At 39.9% G+C, this 22523-nt stretch overlaps 1 protein-coding gene across 1 annotated transcript in view; it reads right to left on the bottom strand.

Annotated features, from left to right (window-relative positions):
* The window catches only part of LOC307018418 (glutamate receptor 4-like), a gene marked incomplete at its 5' end in the record, with an annotated part of 146266 nt that overhangs the window by 42720 nt on the left and 81023 nt on the right, over nucleotides 1-22523 (bottom strand). Inside the window, 4 exons of the mRNA XM_079648652.1 lie at nucleotides 1373-1579; nucleotides 12730-12840; nucleotides 16629-16733; nucleotides 18576-18743. Coding sequence (XP_079504778.1) covers nucleotides 1373-1579; nucleotides 12730-12840; nucleotides 16629-16733; nucleotides 18576-18743 — 591 coding nt within the window. The remainder of the gene's footprint in view (nucleotides 1-1372; nucleotides 1580-12729; nucleotides 12841-16628; nucleotides 16734-18575; nucleotides 18744-22523) is intronic.

Below are 22523 nucleotides of genomic sequence, written 5' to 3'. Positions count from 1 at the left end.
CAGTCCTGCTGTAGCTCAAGGACACAAACACTTCTCTTTTCTTTGATTTCTTTTAAGGCCATAAAATCCCAGCATATAAGCTTTTGGATCGCACTGCACGGTCAGAGAGAAACCTCACCCCTAGAATATCGAACGGTCACCTCTGAGGTTGTTTTTTAACGAGCTCCACACCTCCACATCTCTCCGTTTCCTCCTCCTGCAGCTCGGCTCTAATGCTCCACTAATTCCTGCTGGCTTTTAAAACCACCAGAGACACACCGGCCTGTTCACAGTTTCATTTCAGACTTAATTATCCTCACGGTAAACAACACGCGGGGGGGGGATTAGGTACAACTCTGCAGACAAATAAGTACTGTCTTTCAAGGAGACGTCTGTCCACCATCTGAAAAACCTCCATTCTGCACGGTTCCTCCATTTTTATATTACTGAGGTAAGTTGAGGGGGTTCCACACATTTCCGAAAAGCATGTACGGATATGCTGTTTAGAATAAGACAGGGGACATATGGTTATTTAGAAAAGACATGAAAAAGTGGATTTTGCTTAAAGGTGACCTTCAAATGGTTCCCAGGTTCAACAAACCCAGCCCCAACATGGAACTAGACAGAGAGGGCAAAAGTACACACATCCTTTACTCAAGTAGAAGTACAGATACTTGTGTTTAAAAATACTCTGGTGAAAGTAGAAGTACTGACTAAACTTCTTTACTCAAGTCAAAGTAAAGAGGCTTAGAAATGTACTTCAGTAAAAAGTACCCATAACTAGCAGCTGTTTTAAAGAGTACCTGACCTCCCTTTATATTAATAGAACAATAATGTCATTGTTAGCTAATGAATGTTTCCATGGTGACCAACGGCAACATGACAACGTTTCCATTGGTCCCTCTTCTTTAGAGAAGACCAGGAAATGATGGATACACGGATCGTGTTCAAATCAATAGGCACGCAATGACTCTAAATAATAATGATCACGCCACCAAACACACATTCAAACTAAAGGAACCAGCTTGTTTGGAAAATGAGAGAAGTAGAAAGTACAGGTATTTGTGTTCAACATGTAAGAAGTAGAAAGTACAGGTATTTGAGTTCAACATGTAAGAAGTAGAAAGTACAGGTATTTGAGTTCAACATGTAAGAAGTAGAAAGTACAGGTATTTGAGTTCAACATGTAAGAAGTAGAAAGTACAGGTATTTGTGTTCAACATGTAAGGAGTCGAAGTAAAAAGTCGTCAGAAAAATAGGTAGTGGAGTAAAGTACTGATACCAGAAAAATGTACTTAAGTACAGTAACAAAGTATTTGTACTCCACTACTTTCCACCTCTGACTAGAACAGATAATTAAAGGGGTATTTTGTGTATAAATCAGATTTCTCACCCCGTACACCAGCTCCCCGACCATCCCGTTCCAGATCTTCGTCTCCGGGTCCCTGGCTCCGTACTTCCCGTCAGGAACGATGGAGATCTTGTATCGGATGCCGATGTGTTTGGCGATCTCCGAGGCCAGGTCGACGCAGTAACCCTCGTACTGGTCGTTGCCCTCGTACATCTCCCAGTTCTTCTTCAGCATCACGTAGGGACCCTCCTACACAGGGACCACAACCGTGAGACAGACACACAAACACTCGCACAATCCACACAACAACACCACAACAGAATGAAAAACAAGAAGTACTTGAACACCACCAGTGTTGACTAACATTGGGATAGAGACGTCTGTAAATCAGCAGATACTTTTTTAAAACTAAATAAAGAACCCAGTATGAACTATTGTAGGGCCCTTATTAGAATCATTAGGTCCTACGAGTTGTAAAATACACTAAAAGCTGAATCTGGATTTATTTTCTCTCTCCATTCAACCTACTTAGCCAAGAGGGGGCAGGGCTTAATTACAGGAGGCGGGGCTTAAGGGAAATTGGAGGATTCGACCACTAGGAGTGCTATAGTGACGGAATTAGTACATCCTTCACTTAAAGGTCTCCTATTATACTACTTGTAAGCATACATTATAGATCTCAGATATAGAAAAAATATATAAAAAACATGTCTCTGAAGTGTTTTTCTCAAAATTGGCAACTGTAGGTCAACTCAACAAATACATTAACTATACATAAGTAAGCTGGCACGCTTTGAACAAACTCACAAAACTAAGGTATTTATGGAGTCCTATATGTGGTTACATTTTTCTGAAAATACTTCTACCTACTGTGGGTAATTTGAATGCAGGACTTTTACCTGCAGTAGAGTACTTTTAGTCGATGTTAAAGGTCTCCTATTACAGTGTTTTTAGGCATATATTATAGTTCTCAGATATATACAAACATGTCTCTGAAAACAGATCATCCATTGTAGCATCATACCCCTCTATTGCAGCCCTGTATGTAGGGCAGAGGTGTGTTTATATCCAGTGATGGAAGAAGTACATCCTTCACTTAAGTAGACGTGGATGTAATTACTCCATTACAAGTAATAGTTAGACCCTCCAGAAAAACGCGATTCTGCGATCGCAGAATTTACCGCATAATCAGCAAAATGCCGCAGATTTATAAAAGGCCGCATAATCCCCGCATTTTTCCACACAGAGTTGAGGAAAAAAAAGTTAACTCGTCTTGACGTGACGTCATCAGCTCGCGCATCACAGAATGTAAACAACACTGTATAGAGTGAACGTGTTGAGCTCACACGATAGAGAAAACACCAAGATGAAAATATCTAATCCATCTCATTTACCGACGAACATTTCTACTAAAGACCGGGCAAAAAGTGGGGGGAAACTATTCTGCACCCCGTGCAACTCTGTGTTGGAGCATAAGAGAAAATCGACGGTGACGACCCACTTTGATTCATTCAAACATTCGAAAATGCTTTCTGCTGCTGCGGACAAGAAAGCCAAACAACTCAGGTTCACGAGGCATCAACCTCCAAAACCCTTTAGAGGGCTACAAGAAACGAAGTGAGTAGCCTACAAGATTGAAGCTGGTCAGATAACGAACGAGTAAATGAAAACAGAATGAGGCGGAGAAGTGTGTGTGTGTGTGTGTGTGTGTGTGGGGGGGGGGGGTGTGTGTGTGTGTGCGTGAGATTAAAATAGCCCAATTGCTTTTACAATAAATAAACATTGAATATGTTTAATTGAATAGTAAAGGGGTTTAACGTTAGTGGCAGGTTGTGTGTGAGAGAGAATAAATGAGACAGCCCAATATTTTTAAAAAAATCGATAATTTTTTCCCGCATATTTAGCATATTTCGCAACTTTCCGCATATTTCGCAACTTCCCGCAGTTTCACCGCATAAAATCACATAAAACCCCGCATGTTTAATCGCATAATCAAGGAATTTAGCCCGCGTTTTTCTGGAGGGTCTAAATAGTCCTGAATTGAAAGGGAAACTTAAGTAGAAGTACAGACGTATTATTTTGTATATATCGATTGTTGTGCTTTTATTTATGTCTTTAATGTGTGCACATGTGTCTGTTGATTGTGTATATATATTTGTATTTTGTATTCCTCTGGATTGGGGGAAACGGTATTTCGGTCTGTCTGTACACACAAACTGAAAGATTGACAATAAAGTAAAAAATAAGGTCCTTTGTTAGTTCCTCCACTGTTTGCATGCACAAGTATGCAGTTTATGTTTTTTTTCCAGATGGTTTTTCTCTCCTTTCCATTGAGGAGACGCTTTGTGAAATAACAATTCTAGTAACAAAGAAAAGCAGTAGACGAACGGGCGAAAATAAATATAAGAAATGTATGCGTGAAATGTTTTAAAATGTTAAGCCTCAAGGACTCACACAATGCACAATTTTTACAATAAAACTTCCCAGTTCAGTCGTTTGTGAATGTGAAAGGACTGAATGTGGAAAACATTTAGTTTGTAATCAAAACCAAATTATACCTTTTTGGAGAAAAAACCTCAAAGAAATCAGCAGTTTGGCATCACTGATTGATGCGCTGCAGTAATTGGGATTATGGCTAATTTCCCTCCAAAATCAAGTCCACATAATCAGAAGCCAGGCGCTATAACGACACATCGGACTTTTTCTGATGTTTTCGGGAACAAATCACAGAGCCAAAGCTGCCACATTCATTACAAATTAAACCGGCAACAACATTACATTACATGTTACTTGTTAGCATAGGCGGATTTTGCCCCCTAGTGGCTGAAATATGTTACAGCATTACTTCGTCGAAAACTGTTCCAATGCAAATATTTCGTATTTTAATAAGGTAGGACACTCGTTTATAATATTGTAGCGTGTTCAAGTAACCAAGGGATATAGTAGTTATCAAATAAGTATAAGATGTGCACAGTTATGATAAGTTTTACAGTTATGTATAATATGTAATCATAATGCACTGTTGTTGGGGGGGGGAGACCGCCCCTTCCATATGAGTGTGTGTACGGCGGGCATGGAAAAGTCATACTCAGAGCGCTGGCTTTATTGCTACTGTATCCGTAGCACCCCACGCAATAGTTGGGACTGTGTACTGACGTCAGTAAAAAAGTTTGCCCCCCCCCCAAGCGCAAATGTCAAACTCCGCCTATGCTTGTTAGACACTTTTATCCAAAGTGACTTCCATACTCAATACTGTGGGCAATCCCCACAGGAGCACTTTGGGGTGAAGTGTCTCAGGGACACAACGACATGCTGACTGCAGTGGGGTTTGAACCTGTGACCCTGATCCGAACACCAACGCTCTATCCACTGCGCCGCACGCCTCCAACAGAATTTGAAGTTCATTGAGATGCAACTTCCCTTCTACTCATTGTACATGTACCTCGTGTCTCTTTCATCAAACAATCACATATTTTCTTACATAGTTGTTAATCTTTAGTGCTGGTTATTTAAACACGACGATTTAGTGTTTCAAACCTAATATTGTTATATATTATAATTTTACTTCTGGACTCTTAGATTAGGCTCATTTTGAGGATTTTATTAGTGAGACAAAAGGATTTAAGCCTTTGCAGACCATTGACATGCACTAAAACCTGTATAACACTACAGGAAATGGAAAACCCAAAAAGCAGAGTAGGGCCCCTTTAAATAAATTCCCCCACTTTGTAGAAGAAGCTTCCCTTCTACGCATCGTGCCTGTACCTTTTGTCTTTTTCATCAAACTATCAGATATTTTCTTACATAGTTGTTTATCTTTGGTGCTCGTTATTTAAGCGTGACAATTTCGTGTTTCTTACCTAATCATTTCTGCAGAAAATGAGCACGATTTGTACTTCTCGGCTCATTTTCAGGTTCATTTGAGTTTTTTGTGCCTCTACTGTGACATGAGACACAGGAATCTTTTTGCTTTTGCAGACCATTGACATGCACTAAAACCTATATATCACACGACAGGAAAGGAAAAAACTTAAAAAAGTAGAATAGGGCTTCTTTAAGTAACTTCCCTACTTTGCAACAAACCTAAATGTCCACTTCCCACTACCTTCTACATACTGTATATCAAAGTAAAAAACATGTGCAGCTGTATATGTTGTGAATCTGAACTGAGATGATCCAAAGTGCTTGAAGCAGAAAAAGGGGGATGCTTGTATAATCGTAACGACAGCCTGACGCTGAATTTGCAGAAAGTGTTGAGTGGATGCATGTTACACTCAGACAGGAAAGAGAGGAGGAGGGAAGTGTGACTCAGCAGAACATGAGGCAGACATGAAGCTGGAGGGAAAGAGCTGCAAACTCTGTGACTCAAACAACTTGCAGTAATCAGAGGTGGAGACCTGTGTCTACTCTGCGGGCTGTGGATCATTAGTTGCAAGAAAAATGATGTTAATGTAAACATTACAAGATTCTGTATCCATGTCTCCAAACTAATGAGTTTTGTCACGTACGCCAGCAGGTTACATCTTCACTTCACATTAACAGCTTGCCTTAAACTAGAGTATCTATCATTCTGTAATGGTACATCAGCAGGAGAGGACTCTTTAAAGTAGAGACACTACATACTGATATACACCTGAACATCAGCAGGAGAGGACTCTTTAAAGTAGAGACACTACATACTGATAATATATAAACCTGAACATCAGCAGGAGAGGACTCTTTAAAGTAGAGACACTACATACTGATATACACCTGAACATCAGCAGGAGAGGACTCTTTAAAGTAGAGACACTACATACTGATATACACCTGAACATCAGCAGGAGAGGACTCTTTAAAGTAGAGACACTACATACAAATATACACCTGAACATCAGCAGGAGAGGACTCTTTAAAGTAGAGATACTACATACTGATATACACCTGAACATCAGCAGGAGAGGACTCTTTAAAGTAGAGACACTACATACTGATATACACCTGAACATCAGCAGGAGAGGACTCTTTAAAGTAGAGACACTACATACTGATAATATATACACCTGAACATCAGCAGGAGAGGACTCTTTAAAGTAGAGGAAGTGATTTCCCCACTACCATCTGAGTCTATAAATTAGTTTGCAAAATGCACCACTTGCAGACTTTAAATAATCAGGGTTAGACCACGTCTGTCTGCACTATATGTTACAGATCGTTAGATGTAAATGTAACCGTTGCACGCTCTGTGTTCATGTCTCTCTAGACAAATCACTCTTGCCATGCACGGCAGCAGGTTGCATATTGAAACAGGAGCAGTTTATTCCTCAGTTGTGTTTGCTTGACATCGCCTCGGGCCGGAGCGAGTAAACCAAAGTCTCCTCGGTGCAGAGAGAGAATGCTAATGCTCCAAATGCTATACTTTACAACATTGGATTAATCTAGTCTGCAGCATTAGGAAACAATGAAGATGTTCACCATCTGAAATCTATGTTGATTATCTCAATTTCTGAATGAACATGCTATAATATGTTAAAAAGTAAATTACTGTGATATCCTCTGCAGAGATACGGTCCTATTGCTGGAAAACTGGATGGTTGCCGATGTATTAGAGTGCCCTTGTTGTATGTACCAATTTCATTTAGTGTTGTTATTTTTCTTTAATGTAAAGTAATGTAGTTGTCCTGTATATGTATTGCTTTTGGCTCTGTGTCTTCGTCCTATGTATGTGATTTTTTGTATCCTGAAAATCAATAAACATATTCATAATAAAAAAAAAAAGGAAACAACAGAATTTGAAGTTCATTGAGATGCAACTTCCCTTTCACGCATTGTATGGAGAGTCTTGCCCTAATGTACATTACATAAGTGACTGTTATTTGGTATATATTGATTGTTTTGAAACGGAGGATGTTATGAAGTAGTGGTATGAAGGAAATCATCGTGCAATACCAAAGCTTTTTCCCTTACAAATATTGCGTTTAACTAAAGAGTGTCAATCGTTCTGACACTTATTACAGAGTCTGACCATAAAACATGCGCGATAACACAATCAAAATGTTTAAAAACACATGAAACTGCTGTGGGGGTCCTTGGGTAAAGATATAATTAAAAAGAACTATGTTAAGATGCCCTTAATTGGTATTAAAATCTATCAATAAACCCCAGGGGGAGAGGGTTAGGGTTAGGTAGCAGTTCAACCATATTAGCATAATACTTTTACAAACATACGAAGTTCAAGTATGTATCGTGGACTCTAGTCTTATTATAACTGATTTAAAAAATAATAATAATCAAATTTGAAGGCTTTAGCTGTCCTATTAAATGTGATTAAAGTGAAGCAGGACCATGTTTACTACAAACCTGTACAAACAATGTCTGAAGTTCATTTAATTACATTTTTATTTACACGTCTCCAACTCACAATATAAATTATCTAAAGCATGACAGTTGTACCGAAGCTCGACCAATGCATAATTTACAAGCTGATGTTGGCAGATGTTTCTGGATGTATATCAGAGCGGGAACATGTGATTAATGACGGCAGCAGCAGATAAAAAGATGCTGTCAGTGTTTCTGGCACGAGAAGAGAGGACTGACAGCCAATCAATGATCCCAAACACACTGCTTCACTCACGGTCTAACGAGGCTAATTAAACATGCCATTAACGCACACACACGCACACGCACACGCACGCACGCACGCACGCACACGCACACGCACACGCACACGCACACACACACACACACACACACACACACACACACACATTACAGGACCAACTTAACAGAGTGGTGCAGTGATGACGTATTTTTTGTCTAAGCTGGAAGTTAGCATTTCCTGATATCTTTTTTTATTTTGTATTCCCTATTTCTTTTGAATTTGATATGTCTGAAAGCACATGAAAGATACAAATTGAATTGATGTTAATTCCAGAAAAGAATGTTTGTTTGTTGTGATTATGAACTATCATTAACTTAATTAACTATTGTTAATTAAGTTAATGATGGTTGAAAGGATGATCATTTTAGTTTCCCTAGTAGTTGATTGTTAATTACATAAGATCAGTCGTTGTGCTTATGTGTGTAAATGTGTATTTAAAAACTCTAAATTGGACAGAAGCTATTTGCCTTTACGCTCTGATGATAGAGTGGTTTTACGATAAGACTTGCTAACTGCTCCTATATAACTGATCCTAAAACACGGAAAGGAGGACTGCTGCAATATACCACTGGGACACTTCATTAAGTTTAAACAAACATGACTCTCACCAACATTTAAAGCGTGAAAGGCAGCCGTAACTGTAATGTTCCTGTAATACCATGCTGCATAAAGCATGATGGATATGAACAGGGATGATTATGAGAGCATCAGTCTTTCTAAGCTGTTTTAATGCTAACAGGAAGTGTGTAATGGACTGTACGCTGGGGCAGGTATTCAGAGAAAGTGACAGATTTACAGCAGACAGGAAGTCAATTACACTTATTTACCACCTCACTTTATTCACCTTATGCTGCTGTAGGCGCTCAGCATTGCCTTAATATGTTGGTACATCTGGTTAAACTATAATTACTATAACTTAGCTTTATCAAACATTACTTGCAGAAGAAACTGTTTATAAGCTTTTGAATGAACTTGTATTAGGTTACCAATCTGTGAATAGTTTGAATTTACAGCCATGTTTGGAGTTGCTGCTGGATGAGACCAGCTGATTGGTTTAAAACAATCTCATGTCAACAATGTTTTTATAATTACTCTCATGGCCAGAAGGGCAGACACAATCCTGCACTGCAAGACAATCATAAAGAGATAAATAATATATATTATATAAATGTGGCGGTAGCTAGCAACGAACATTGGCTAGCCAACTACTTCAATAGATACAGTAGCGCACATAAGCTAGCTTTGAAATAAGATAGCCAACTTTCAGCTAACATAAGCTAGTTTACTTGTTAGAAAACAAACGTTAGCTAGCTAGCTTGTTAGATAGCTAAATAGCACACAGACTGAATTGAATTCAGCTATGTTGACTTAATAATTCAAATGTATATTCAAGAGAGCCAGTGGCCTAAATTGGCCATAGCTATCTAGATAGCCAACATTCTCTAGCTAGCTTGATAAATAGGTAGCTAACTCAAGATAACCAGTTAGATGTTAAATGAACGTAAGCTAACTTACGATAGAAGGCTAACGTAAACTAGCCAGCTCTTAGATAGCTAATGTTGGCTAGTTAGCTTGTAAAATAAATGACTAATGTTTTCTAGTTAGCTAGATCGCTAACATTCGCTAACTAAATAGCACACTGACAGGTTAATTGAATTTGGTCTCTAGGTTAATCTTTTTTATACATAGCCTAACTATGGACCTTAGTCTCCCCCTTCTGGCAGTGAGAGTTTTTATAAATTGTCCACATGAGCTTTATACGACCGGCCGATGTTATTCTATACTGTAGCAAACCATTTGCTGATGTAAGACTTTGGGCCATTTTCATGTCATCCTACAACCTCTAACAGAGGCTTGATATGGTCCTGTAAAACAATTCCATAGTTAAATTGTAGCGGTGAATAATTCCAAACAAAAACTGGAAGAACTTTTATGTTTGAACCATAGGTGGTAAAAGGGCCGCTGCTTCATAAGGTGAATAGTCCAGGCCTCTTTGCAAAAAGAACTTCAAATCACAATGAGATTCAAGCCACACAAACACACAATGCATGACTCTAACACACACAAACAGGTGTAGTGGAGCTGGTTTAGTGAACAGATACTGTGCTGTCAGAGAGCATCAGTGGGTGTCCATCCGTGAGCACCGTCCTTAAAAAAGACGGTGTCTTCCTCCCTCCATTTCCATTTCATTTTCCTCTCGAGCGGCTCCATTACGGCTCTTAGTTGCTCCATTTCTCGTTCACTTTCTCCATTAACAATGTTGCAGTCTGTCTCCTCTCGCCCCGTGTCTTTAGGGCTTCATTTTGGCTCGGGCGGGGGGTGAGGGGTTGTTGTTTCCATCACTGCCATTAAGGGGCTTTTCAAATCCTGCTTGCGTCCAACTGGGGCTCAGTTTCTTAAAATGGGGTTCCTCATCAGGGGCTGAAAAGAGGGAGGATTGTGCTGAGCTGTGACTCTCCATTTTCACCTCCTTCCCTCCTGCAATCAGCTCAAAACCTGCCTGTTTTCCTGCATGTCAGAGTCACTGCTACAGCCACATATAGACCGTGCAAATACCATTCATTTCCTGTCATGTGTAAAAATGCTCTGATTCTGAAGCTGTGTTTTATGAAGTCTTTTATCCGTGCAATAGGGACCTCAGTAAGAGCAGCTGTGTGACTGCTCAGCGACATGTTTATTGGTGCGATAAAAGAGAATGTAAGTGACGGTGGTTGATTCTGGAGTAATTTCTATTGAGGTTATAACAAGTAAAGCCCATTTCTTTAAGAGTCTCTTTACTGATTATGTTGTAACAAAGCATGTTTAATTCCTGAGCATTTGTCAGCCATAACACTCAACACAAGGGCCTTCGGGGGTGGGGGATAAGAACTGAAATCAGCCCACAGTTTGCATATTTCCTATAAATTCTAGGATGTAATCAATGAGATGTTCAAGGAGTTATGTGGGATATCCAAAACACAAATTTCCCTATCGTAGCTGCTCTTGAATTCTGGTATATTGGGGCATCTATTGGTGGATAATTGGTATTTTTGTATGGATTGCTCCCAGTTGAAGGCTGGTAACTAAACAAAATATTTAACTGTTTGGTTTTTAAATTGGTCTACCATACATGAACTTTGCTCAAAATACAAACTAATTCCTCTACAGGCAGTACAAGTAAATCCAAGCAAAGAAACATGCTTTATTGTATGCCTTAAATCCCAAAGCAGTTTTGTTTTTAAAATGTAAAAGTATAGTATGTTTGCATCAAGGATAAAATGCGGCGTCAACAATAAAGAATTAGCTAGGAATTCAAGGTTAATCAGGAAGAGGCGTAACAGAGGAAAACTTGCAAATTCAAAGTAATACTTGTAAAGTGCCTCATTCAAAACTGAGGTACTTTACAAGAGGCCGTTGAACACAATATTATGTCAGGTTGTAAATAAAGATTTATGAAGAAGGATGCGTGATGTATTGCCACTGAAATATTGACTCTGCTTATACTGCTTCAAAGATTTACTAGGTATTGTTACACAGCTTAGTTGAATGCTCAATGCTGATTGGTCAATTTGGACATTCTGGGGGTCTGCTATTTTTGTCTCGCAGACGGTTGCTAAGGAGAACAGACCGTTGTTAAGGAGAACAGACCGTTGCTAAGGAGGATCAAAGGATTTTGTGCAGTCATATCAGTCCGGTCAATTTAACACCAGCTGTGGCCAAAAAAATAAAGTACAATATATTTTAAGACAGGAAGTAAACACTAAAGGGAACAGCAGAAGAAGACAGACAGGAAGTACACACTAAAGGGAACAGCAGAAGAAGACAGACAGGAAGTCAACACTAAAGGGGACAGCAGAAGAAAGACAGGAAGTAAACACCAAATGGAACAGCAGAAGAAGACAGACAGACAGGAAGTAAACACTAAAGGGAACAGCAGAAAAAGACGGACAGGAAGTAAACACTAAAGGGAACAGCAGCAGAAGGCAGACAGGAAGTAAACACTAAAGGGAACTGCAGAAGAAAGACAGGAAGTAAACACTAAAGGGAACAGCAGAAGAAGACAGACAGACAGGAAGTAAACACTAAAGGGAACAGCAGAAAAAGACGGACAGGAAGTAAACACTAAAGGGAACAGCAGCAGAAGGCAGACAGGAAGTAAACACTAAAGGGAACAGCAGAAGAAGACAGACAGGAAGTGAACACTAGAGGGAACAGCAGAAGAAGACAGACAGGAAGTAAACACTAAAGGGAACAGCAGAAGAAGACAGACAGGAAGTAAACACTAAAGGGAACAGCAGAAGAAGACAGACAGGAAGTAAACACTAAAGGGAACAGCAGAAGAAGACAGACAGGAAGTGAACACTAGAGGGAACAGCAGAAGAAGACAGACAGGAAGTAAGCACTAAAGGGAACAGCAGAAGAAGACAGACAGGAAGTAAACAGTAAAGGGAACAGCAGAAGAAGACAGACAGGAAGTGAACACTAGAGGGAACAGCAGAAGAAGACAGACAGGAAGTAAGCACTAAAGGGAATTTTTAAATCAATATTGTGAGTCAAGTTGGTGGTTTATTTAGTACATAGCCGTGTAATAAGTGGGATAATCGCTGCACATTATCCCTTACATAAAGTCTCCTCGGGTTACATATTCCTAAAAACAGGTCTGCATGTGTGTGTGTGTGTGTGTGTGTGTGTGTGTGTGTGTGTGTGTGTGTGTGTGTGTGTGTGTGTGTGTGTGTGTGTGTGTGTGTTTGTGTGTGTGTTTTGTTTGCCGTTCTCTTACCATGATGGTGGTCACTACAACGGTTCGGTTTTCGATGCCAGACGTGTCGTTAGGATGCAGCGGAGAGTCCTGGGTCAGAACTAGTTTGTCTGCATCGTTCCAGTAGCCGATCTGCAGGGAAATCAAGAAGTTAGATTGTGTATGTGTGTGTGTTTGTTCATGTGTGCATGCGAACATATTGTATAATGCAGCATGCACAATTTGCTTTGATGCAATCCCTGATGTGTTAACAGGAAGTGGAGCTATTGGCTTGACTTCATTTGATGTCAAAGAACACGGAGGAAAAGCTCTATGTCGATATATCGTCAACAATTTAGTTTTGGTAAGTCAAAATGGTCTAGTATCTTACACCTGTGTGAACTCTTACCTGTTCTATTCTGTGTTTCACTCTTATAGCTGTTGCTTCTCTGACACCTGAACTATGTATTTGTCTACTGCAACTATTCGATGCTAACGTTATGGTATTTCAAGAAAAAGACAACATTTATGAGAATAAAATATATACTGTATGTGTCACAAAAAGAGTCTTGTATTTTCACTACAATCAAAGTAGTAAGTGTCAAAATGTGTGGTTCTACTCTATGATGGGTCTTGATCAATGTCAATATTTCTTCATAAAATATGACATGTGTTCCTGATGATTTGTTAGCAGGATTAAAGAAAATCTATGGCCTGATTAAACTTGGAGAAGATCCGGTAATGTTTTCCCTGAATTGGACCTATTGTATTGCATGGTTTGTCAAATTAATGTTGACTGAAAATCCATTCAATATCTTATTATATATATATCTGTGTTTGGTACGTTCTGTTTTCAGTGAAGGTCTTTGAATTATGTTAAAAATGAAAAGATTGTTGAACATAAAAGCCTTGGTCACAGCAGGTAGGTAGATTCAACATTATTTTCTCAAACTGTGGTTTCCAAATCCAAAATAGCACTTTCATGCTCATGTTGTTGTCATTTCAAATCATGCATTCATCAAGCTGTGATTCAACTTTAAAACAAAAAGTCTTAACATTGACTCATTCCCCTGTTCTCAGTTTTAAGCCCAATGTTGTGCTGCTTCTTTTCCCCCGAAAGCCATTTCATGTTCTCCTGACAGATCTGTCGTCTTCAGTCCTTCAGGGTCAAACTGACCGACTGGAACTGACAGACATGATATGTCGCGGTCACAGCATTTGCATCCTCCGTCTGTAGAGAGCAGCTACATGCACTACAAAATGTGATTTTTTTATAAAGTGGTGCAGGGATGATGTATTTTTAAAGTTAGAATCTCTCTGGTTCCCTCGACAGAAATGAAAATGGGATTTTTCCATAGGACTTCCGATTAGGCAGTAAATAACCTCAACGTTTATGATACTTAGATGTTTGTTCAGCAGGATCATCTCTACATGCTAACACTTAAAGAGCTAATGTTGGGCTATAAAGGAACTACAGCACGGTCACCTGACTTCACGTCCCCACCGCTAAGCTAAAGGAGGCTAATGTTGGGCTATAAAGGAACTACAGCACGGTCACATGACTTCACGTCACCACCGCTAAGCTAAAGGCGGCTAATGTTGGGCTATAAAGGAACTACAGCACGGTCACATGACTTCACGTCCCCACCGCTAAGCTAAAGGAGGCTAATGTTGGGCTATAAAGGAACTACAGCACGGCCACATGACTTCACGTCACCACCGCTAAGCTAAAGGAGGCTAATGTTGGGCTATAAAGGAACTACAGCACGGCCACATGACTTCACGTCACCACCGCTAAGCTAAAGGAGGCTAATGTTAGGCTATAAAGGAACTACAGCACGGCCACATGACTTCACGTCACCACCGCTAAGCTAAAGGAGGCTAATGTTGGGCTATAAAGGAACTACAGCACGGCCACATGACTTCACGTCACCACCGCTAAGCTAAAGAGGCTAATGTTGGGCTATAAAGGAACTACAGCACGGTCACATGACTTCACGTCATCACCGCTAAGCTAAATGTGGCTAATGTTGGGCTATAAAAGAACTACAGCACGGTCACATGACTTCACGTCATCACCGCTAAGCTAACGGCGGCTAATGTTGGGCTATAAAGGAACTACAGCACGGTCACATGACTTCACGTCACCACCGCTAAGCTAAAGAGGCTAATGTTGGGCTATAAAGGAACTACAGCACGGTCACATGACTTCACGTCATCACCGCTAAGCTAAATGTGGCTAATGTTGGGCTATAAAAGAACTACAGCACGGTCACATGACTTCACGTCATCACCGCTAAGCTAAATGTGGCTAATGTTGGGCTATAAAAGAACTACAGCACGGTCACATGACTTCACGTCATCACCGCTAAGCTAAATGTGGCTAATGTTGGGCTATAAAAGAACTACAGCACGGTCACATGACTTCACGTCACCACCGCTAAGCTAAAGAGGCTAATGTTGGGCTATAAAGGAACTACAGCACGGTCACATGACTTCACGTCACCCCCGCTAAGCTAAAGAGGCTAATGTTGGGCTATAAAAGAACTACAGCACGGTCACATGACTTCACGTCATCACCGCTAAGCTAAATGTGGCTAATGTTGGGCTATAAAAGAACTACAGCACGGTCACATGACTTCACGTCATCACCGCTAAGCTAACGGCGGCTAATGTTGGGCTATAAAGGAACTACAGCACGGTCACATGACTTCACGTTACCACCGCTAAGCTAAAGGTGGCTAATGTTGGGCTATAAAGGAACTACAGCACGGTCACATGACTTCACGTTACCACCGCTAAGCTAAAGGTGGCTAATGTTGGGCTATAAAGGAACTACAGCACGGTCACATGACTTCACGTCACCACCGCTAAGCTAAAGGTGGCTAATGTTGGGCTATAAAGGAACTACAGCACGGTCACATGACTTCACGTCCCCACCGCTAAGCTAAAGGCGGCTAATGTTGGGCTGTAAAGGAACTACAGCACGGTCACATGACTTCACGGCACCACCGCTAAGCTAAAGGCGGCTAATGTTGCCCGTGATGACGTTTAGTCGTCTCATTTAGACACTTGTTAGCAACCGCCGTTTTTTTAAATCCACCAGTTGGGTATTACTGACGTGTTTTATATCATAGGACAAAAATCTATTCAGCTTGTGTTCACCACAGACCTTATTTTAGGCTTACATTCAAAAACATGTTCAGAAAACCATTGACCTCCAGACAAGCTAACAGGAAGTGCTAAAATACTGACTGAATTTGGGTTTTAGGACTCATTTCTGCACCACTCTATAAACCAATCCAGTGTCAAAGTGATGGATATTTGAATAGACAAAGAGCTTTGACAACTACAAGCCGCTATAAGTCAACTGACAAGGTGGGCAGCCGGCGGGAATGGAGAACTGTGATTGGCCGAGGCCTCCTGTGTGTAGGGGCATTGGGATGATTGAGGAACATGGAAAATACGGGAACACACACACACGCACACGCACACACGCACACGCACACACTGTGTCCTGACAGGACCCTCGCTGTGCAAAGACAGGCCAAAGCAGCGTCTGATTGATGGTTCTTTCCTGTCTGCTTCCTCCCTTCCTCCCCCCTCTACCTGATTGCTCTCTATTTCATTTCATCCTCTCGCCATCGCTCTCACAACCTTTCTCTCTCTCTCTCTTTCTCTCTCTCTCTCTCTCTCTCTCTTTTTCCCATTTTCTGCTAAATTCCGCCGGCAGACATCCATCCTGTCACACCCAGAGCTTTTTTTTATTTTACATCCTACTTATGATAATAGAAAATGTCACAATATATATTCAGTTGTCGCCCCAGCCTTCAGACGTTTCACATGACAGCAAAAGGAATATATTGCATATGCTAAAATATACAGACTAGACACATATAAATCCATATCAGAAATGTAAGCAGTGTGTTGTGGTGCTTTACCCGTCGCGGTCCATTATTCTTCAGCTCAAACACGTCCATTGTGTAGTTGACCCTGCGGCCATAGTGGTCAAACTGGACATTACCTGTTAATCCCTGCAGCCGGACCTGAGGACAGCACAGGAATAACAAACAGTATTCATTTACTGCATGGAAAGGGTGAAGGAAATACTGCAGCACATCCTTCAAAGGGGAAAAAATGACCTTTTCACAAAATGTTAAAAGACATTCAGTACGAGTTGCTGGCATACACAGTATGTTGCATTTGGCTATGGTGTTGTGCCAAATGTATTGTTGGCATTTACGTTTAGTGTTGATTTTAGTTTTGTTCTGTTATAACGCCCTGGCTGAATGCTTTGGCAATATGTTTAAAATGAGGTCATGCCAATAAAGCCCCTTTGTATTATATTGTATTGTAGAAGGAGAAGGAGAACAGGAAATAATGATATGATGGTATGATATTTAAAGCTAGAAATGTCAAGTCTGTTTGAGAGTGATAGACCGAACTACAGTGATTCTGCAAAAACGCAGGTGGCTCAGTGACTAATGACTGAGTGCCTCAGCCAGTCGGGGCTTGGACTGTGAGCTGCAGGGTCGCCGGTTCAAGTCCCCCGACCAGACCTAAATATCGAGTGTGGACTGCTACTTGGAGAGGTCCCAGTTCACCCCCTGCCCTGCCGTGGTGCCCATCCCTCCCAATTATTATTATTATTATATTAAAGGTAAACTAAACTCAATAATGGGCTTTTACGCATCCAGTGTAAAGGGATAATTACACTTAGACGCGTTGCTCCATGCACAAAAAATATAAACGGGGCAATCAAATGTGGCAGGACAAAATAATTGTGGCTTTAATGCATTATTGACAATGCAATTTTGTTGTATGGACATGTAATTACTTAGGAGACAAGGCTGTAATAACTGCATCCTCAATTACGTATTTTCTTCCTATTTAAGGTGTTTATTGTGAGGTAAAGTGGACCAAAACAAAAACAAAAGTGCTTGGTTAGATTAGAGAAATGTCTTGGTTTGGCTTAACATAAGTATGTTTGTTATGAAAATAAAGGAAGGGGTAACAAAAATGGATTTCAGGAGATGTTGAGCTCTTTCTGTTTGAAAAACAACATAGATTGGACTGATAATGTTAGAATGAATTACACTAAAGTACACCAGTGCATATTGACCACAACATATTACTATATCTACTGGAAAACTGGGTGGGACTCCTTTGAATCCTACTTAAAGGAAAGGAAAAACGTTATTCCTATAGGTATCTACACATCTGAGTTGATGATAATGATATATGGGGGTCCTCAAGGCTCTATCCTGGGGCCTCTTCTCTTTAACATCTACTTGCTACAACTGATTCAGATAATGGAAAACATCATTTACATAACAAGCACTGAGTAAGTGCATTAAACCAAGCAATGACTGGATGTGCCAGAACTTTCTTCAATTAGACAAAGATACCATTTAGGTAATTGTTTTTGGAGCCAAGAAGGAACGAATAAAGTCAGTGCTGTGCTTAAATTGGTTAAAAACAATGGGAAAAGCTAGAAATCTAGGTGTATTCATGGGAAATTACAAATTCACCCTAATATCACCTTAAGAATATATCTAGGATTAAATACTTTTTAATGTCTTTTAACAGGATTTGGAAAAACGGTCATGTTACAGGTATCAAAACAGGATGGAATTGGTTAAGTATTAAAGCCTGCTTCTTGAATAATTTGATTGATTGATTACAACTCAACACATTGCAGTTAAAAGCTGTGAATTATTAATTTTAAGTAAACTCACTGCCTTTGCTACGCATGCTACTGTAGGAAATATCTAAAGTTTTAAAAAAAAAAGCTAAACAGACAGCATATAACGTCAGTCTGTTGTTTTAGGGGTAGTTTAGTTCAAAACAGGAGGAAATCTCTCTCTCTCTCTCTCTCTCTCTCTCACCTGTTTGAGGGTGCGCTCCATATCGATGCCTTGGTTCCACGGGGCGGCAGGGTTAGCGAGACAATCGCCAGCGTTCCCCCGTCTGGAAATATCTACTTTCTGCCGGCGGAGGTTCCTGAACGCCTCGGCCATCACCATCACCCCGTCATAGGTCAGCGCTGACGTGTACTGAGGAACAAAGAAGAGAAAATAACTGAACATCACAAGAACACTGTAACAGGGAGTAACAGATTACAAGTTACTACATTTTTTACAATCTATCTATCCATCTACTGTATCCATCTACTGTATCTATCTATCTATCTATCTATCCATCTATCTATCCATCTATCTATCTATCTATCTATCTATCTATATATCTATCTATCTATCTATCTATCTATCCATCTATCTATCTATCCATCTATCTCTCTATCCATCTATCCATCTATCTATCTATCCATCTATCTATCTATCTATCTATCTATCTATCTATCTATCCATCTATCTATCTATCTATCTATCTATCTATCTATCTATCCATCTATCTCTCTGTGTCTGTCTCTCTCTCATTCTCTCTCTCTCTCTATCTATCTATCTAATCAGGATACAAAGAAAAACTGTAATCGATTACTACATTTTTATATAAAATATATTGGTTTCTTATTTTCTATGGTTATACTGTTACGTTCACTTAAGTCAAAAACGTCTTATTGTTGTTTATTATCTCTTGTTTTGATTTTGCATTATATTTGATCATCAGGTAATCCAAAACTAACGGAAAGTAATCAGGTTACTTTCATATTTTATACTCAAATCTATATTACTGATTACACTCCTGACATGTAGCTATATTGTAAAAGATGACATTTTTAAAGTAACCCTCCCAACAGTGTCCAACAACACAGGCTTATTGGATTTATTTAAGTGGAAACAAACCCCAGCACCATGTGATTTTGTAAATTACGGTCTTTAGCTCCCTTGCTGTTCAGTCTGTTTGGGTGTATATACAATGCTGACACACACACACACACACACACACACACACACACACACACACACACACACACACACACACACACACACACACACACACACACACACACACACACACACACACACACAGGAGCTGCATCTCGCTGATAAAAACAGATTTTGAAATCTGACATCTGCTCGAAAATCCTACCGGGCGTCCGGTTAATGCGGGCGTCAATTAAGATGAAGACACAGCTGCGATATGCAAGATTTCAAATCAAACACACTTCCTTATATCGATATGTATCACTATTAGAACACACACACACATGCACTCACAAACACACACACACACACACACACTGAGAAAAAGGTATGAGGCCAATTAAATGTTGATTTAGCTGGACAGGCTCTGCAATATCTGCCGGTCAGATCCCCTTAAAACAATGTGAGTTCACGCTGAGTTTCTGCAGTGTCTTGTGTTGCAGAGGAGCAGCACTTTCACTCATTATTTCTGCAAAAGGAAAGGGCATACTCACTTTCAATCTCCCCTAATCTTTATTTGACCTTGATTATTTGCATCAAGACGAATCCCACTACCTGTCACGAGACATACTTCCCTAAAGCTCACCTCCAGAGAGGCAGGAAGATGGAGAAAGGTGAGTGTTTTGTACAGAACGGGAAGAAGTCTGGCATTAATTATCCCGGCTAGCAGGAGTTCATTAACTTTGCCTCCAGCTCGGGGTGGATCCTATTCATTATCACACCGCTCACTGTGACATTATGGCGCTCTGCAGCTCTCTATTCCCATGCTACTGTTTGATAAGCACGCCTAAAGAAACAGACAAACACTGGAGGTGCAGAATAAACTCATAAAAGTCAGGACTGAATACACACTGCTAATACAGACGTGACGGATTATTAAATAATTATTGTCTCTTTGATTGATTCTTTCCGTGTTCAGTCAGATGACGAAAGCCAGACTTAAGGCCATTTATAAACTAAACAAATGTGTAAAACAACAAAGAAAAGAGTACAAATACCAGGTAGGCTATAAATAAATGCTAAAATCTTGATTGGCTATTTAGCTAGCGAACGTTAGCTATCTAGCTAACTACAGAACGTTAGCAATGTATTTTACAAGCTAACTAGCGAATATTAGCAATGTGAAAGCTGGCTAGGTCACGTAAGCTTTCTACCTAACATGCTTGCAATCGAAAGTTAGCTATCTACTTTACAAGCTAGATTACGTTCGATTTCAATATAACTAGTTATCCATCATATAACAAGCTAGCTGGAAAATATTGGCTATCTAGTTAGTTATGGCCGAATCACTGGCTCTCGTAGTTTACATTTGAATTATTATTTGATTACATATGATTAAATCTGCAGTGAAGACCTGTGTCTTGTTCAGGCAGTAAAACATTGTTTTTAAGAGAACTGGCTTCTTTCACACAGCTTCTTAAGTCTTAAACATGGCTTTAAATTCCAAAATATGTGTCATTTGGATGAACTAATCATACATTGGTAATCTGAAATGGTAAGTTTCCTGCCTTATTTAAAAACTAAACAAATGTGTAAAACCACAATGAAATGCTTAGGAATACCAGGTGTAAATGCAAAGATCTTGGTCAGACAACACTGATGCTATTTAGCTAGTGAGCGTTAGCTATCTAGCTAGCTAAAGAACGTTAGCTATGTATTTTACAAGCTAACTAGCAAACATTAGCTATCTAAGAAGCTGGCTAGCTTACATTAGCTTTCTAGCTAACATGCTTGCTAAAAGTTAGCTATCTACTTTACAAGCTAGATTACGTTCGATTTAAATCTCACTAGTTATCTATCTTGAGTTAGCTACCTATCTATCAAGCTAGCTGGAGAATTTTGACGATCTAGCTATGGCAAAACTACTGGGCTCTCTTGAATTTAAATTTGAATTACTATTTGATTTCTTGCAGTGAGGACCTGTGTCTACTGTTCTGGCAGTGAGAGCAAGTATAAAAACATTGTTGACGCAGGTTTTTTAAAAAGAAAATTGGCTTCTTTCACAGAGCCAGAAGTCTCAAACGTTGCTGTAAATTCCCAACTATGTGCTATTTGGATAAACTAATCACATATTGATAATCTAAATGGTTAGTTTATTTCCTTTCAAAGTGTTATTATTTAATAATAGCTTATTAAAAAGCTTAAAAGCTGTTTATCTGGCAGTAAAGGTTGATAAAGACGGTAACGCTATGCAATAGCAATTAGGCTTTAACAGGAAGGATCAACACAAAATAAGTCACTATGGAAACGCCTTAGAGCAGATGAAGCATAAGGTGAATAGAAGATAATTGTTGTGAAACCACAGGTGGAAAGAGTTTATAAGCGTGTTGTGTTCATGCAGCACAGGAATCTCTCATTAGCTCACTACCTGCTGATTCCTGTTACTTCCAAACAGCAGGCATTGCATTTGTCTTCACAAAGTGAGATAAAGCTGCCGGGGGAAAGCCCAAACTCACCGCTGCTGTTAATATATCAGGAGAAAGAAACCGCGCTGTGGACAAACTTAATGGGGGAGCCGAGTAATTTAGTCTGAGTGGATTTTCCAGGAGTGAGAGAGAGAGCAATTTATCAATAAATGGAGTGGGGATACACAAACACACACACACACACACACACACATACCATGTATTCATCACTTCAGGGGACATTACATTGACTTACATGCATTTCCTGGAGACTTACCCTAACCTTAACCATAACCAACACATGCCTAACCCTAACCCTAACCCTTACGACTGTTACCCTCAACCTTAACCTTACCCTTACCCTAATCCTAAACCTAACCAAGTCTTCACCCTAAAATTAATGATTCCCCTAATGGGGACCTCCAATTTGTCCCCATAAGGGAGGCGAGTCCCCACACGTGACTGTGTAAACATATTTAGGTCCCCACAAGTATAGTAATGCTGGGCCACATACACACACACACACACACACACACACACACAC

The sequence above is a fragment of the Notothenia rossii genome, assembly GCF_949606895.1.
Source record: "Notothenia rossii genome assembly, chromosome: 9".
Taxonomy (NCBI): domain Eukaryota; kingdom Metazoa; phylum Chordata; class Actinopteri; order Perciformes; family Nototheniidae; genus Notothenia; species Notothenia rossii.
Note: the sequence above shows the minus strand (reverse complement) of the source record. Positions and strands in the feature narration are given on the sequence as shown.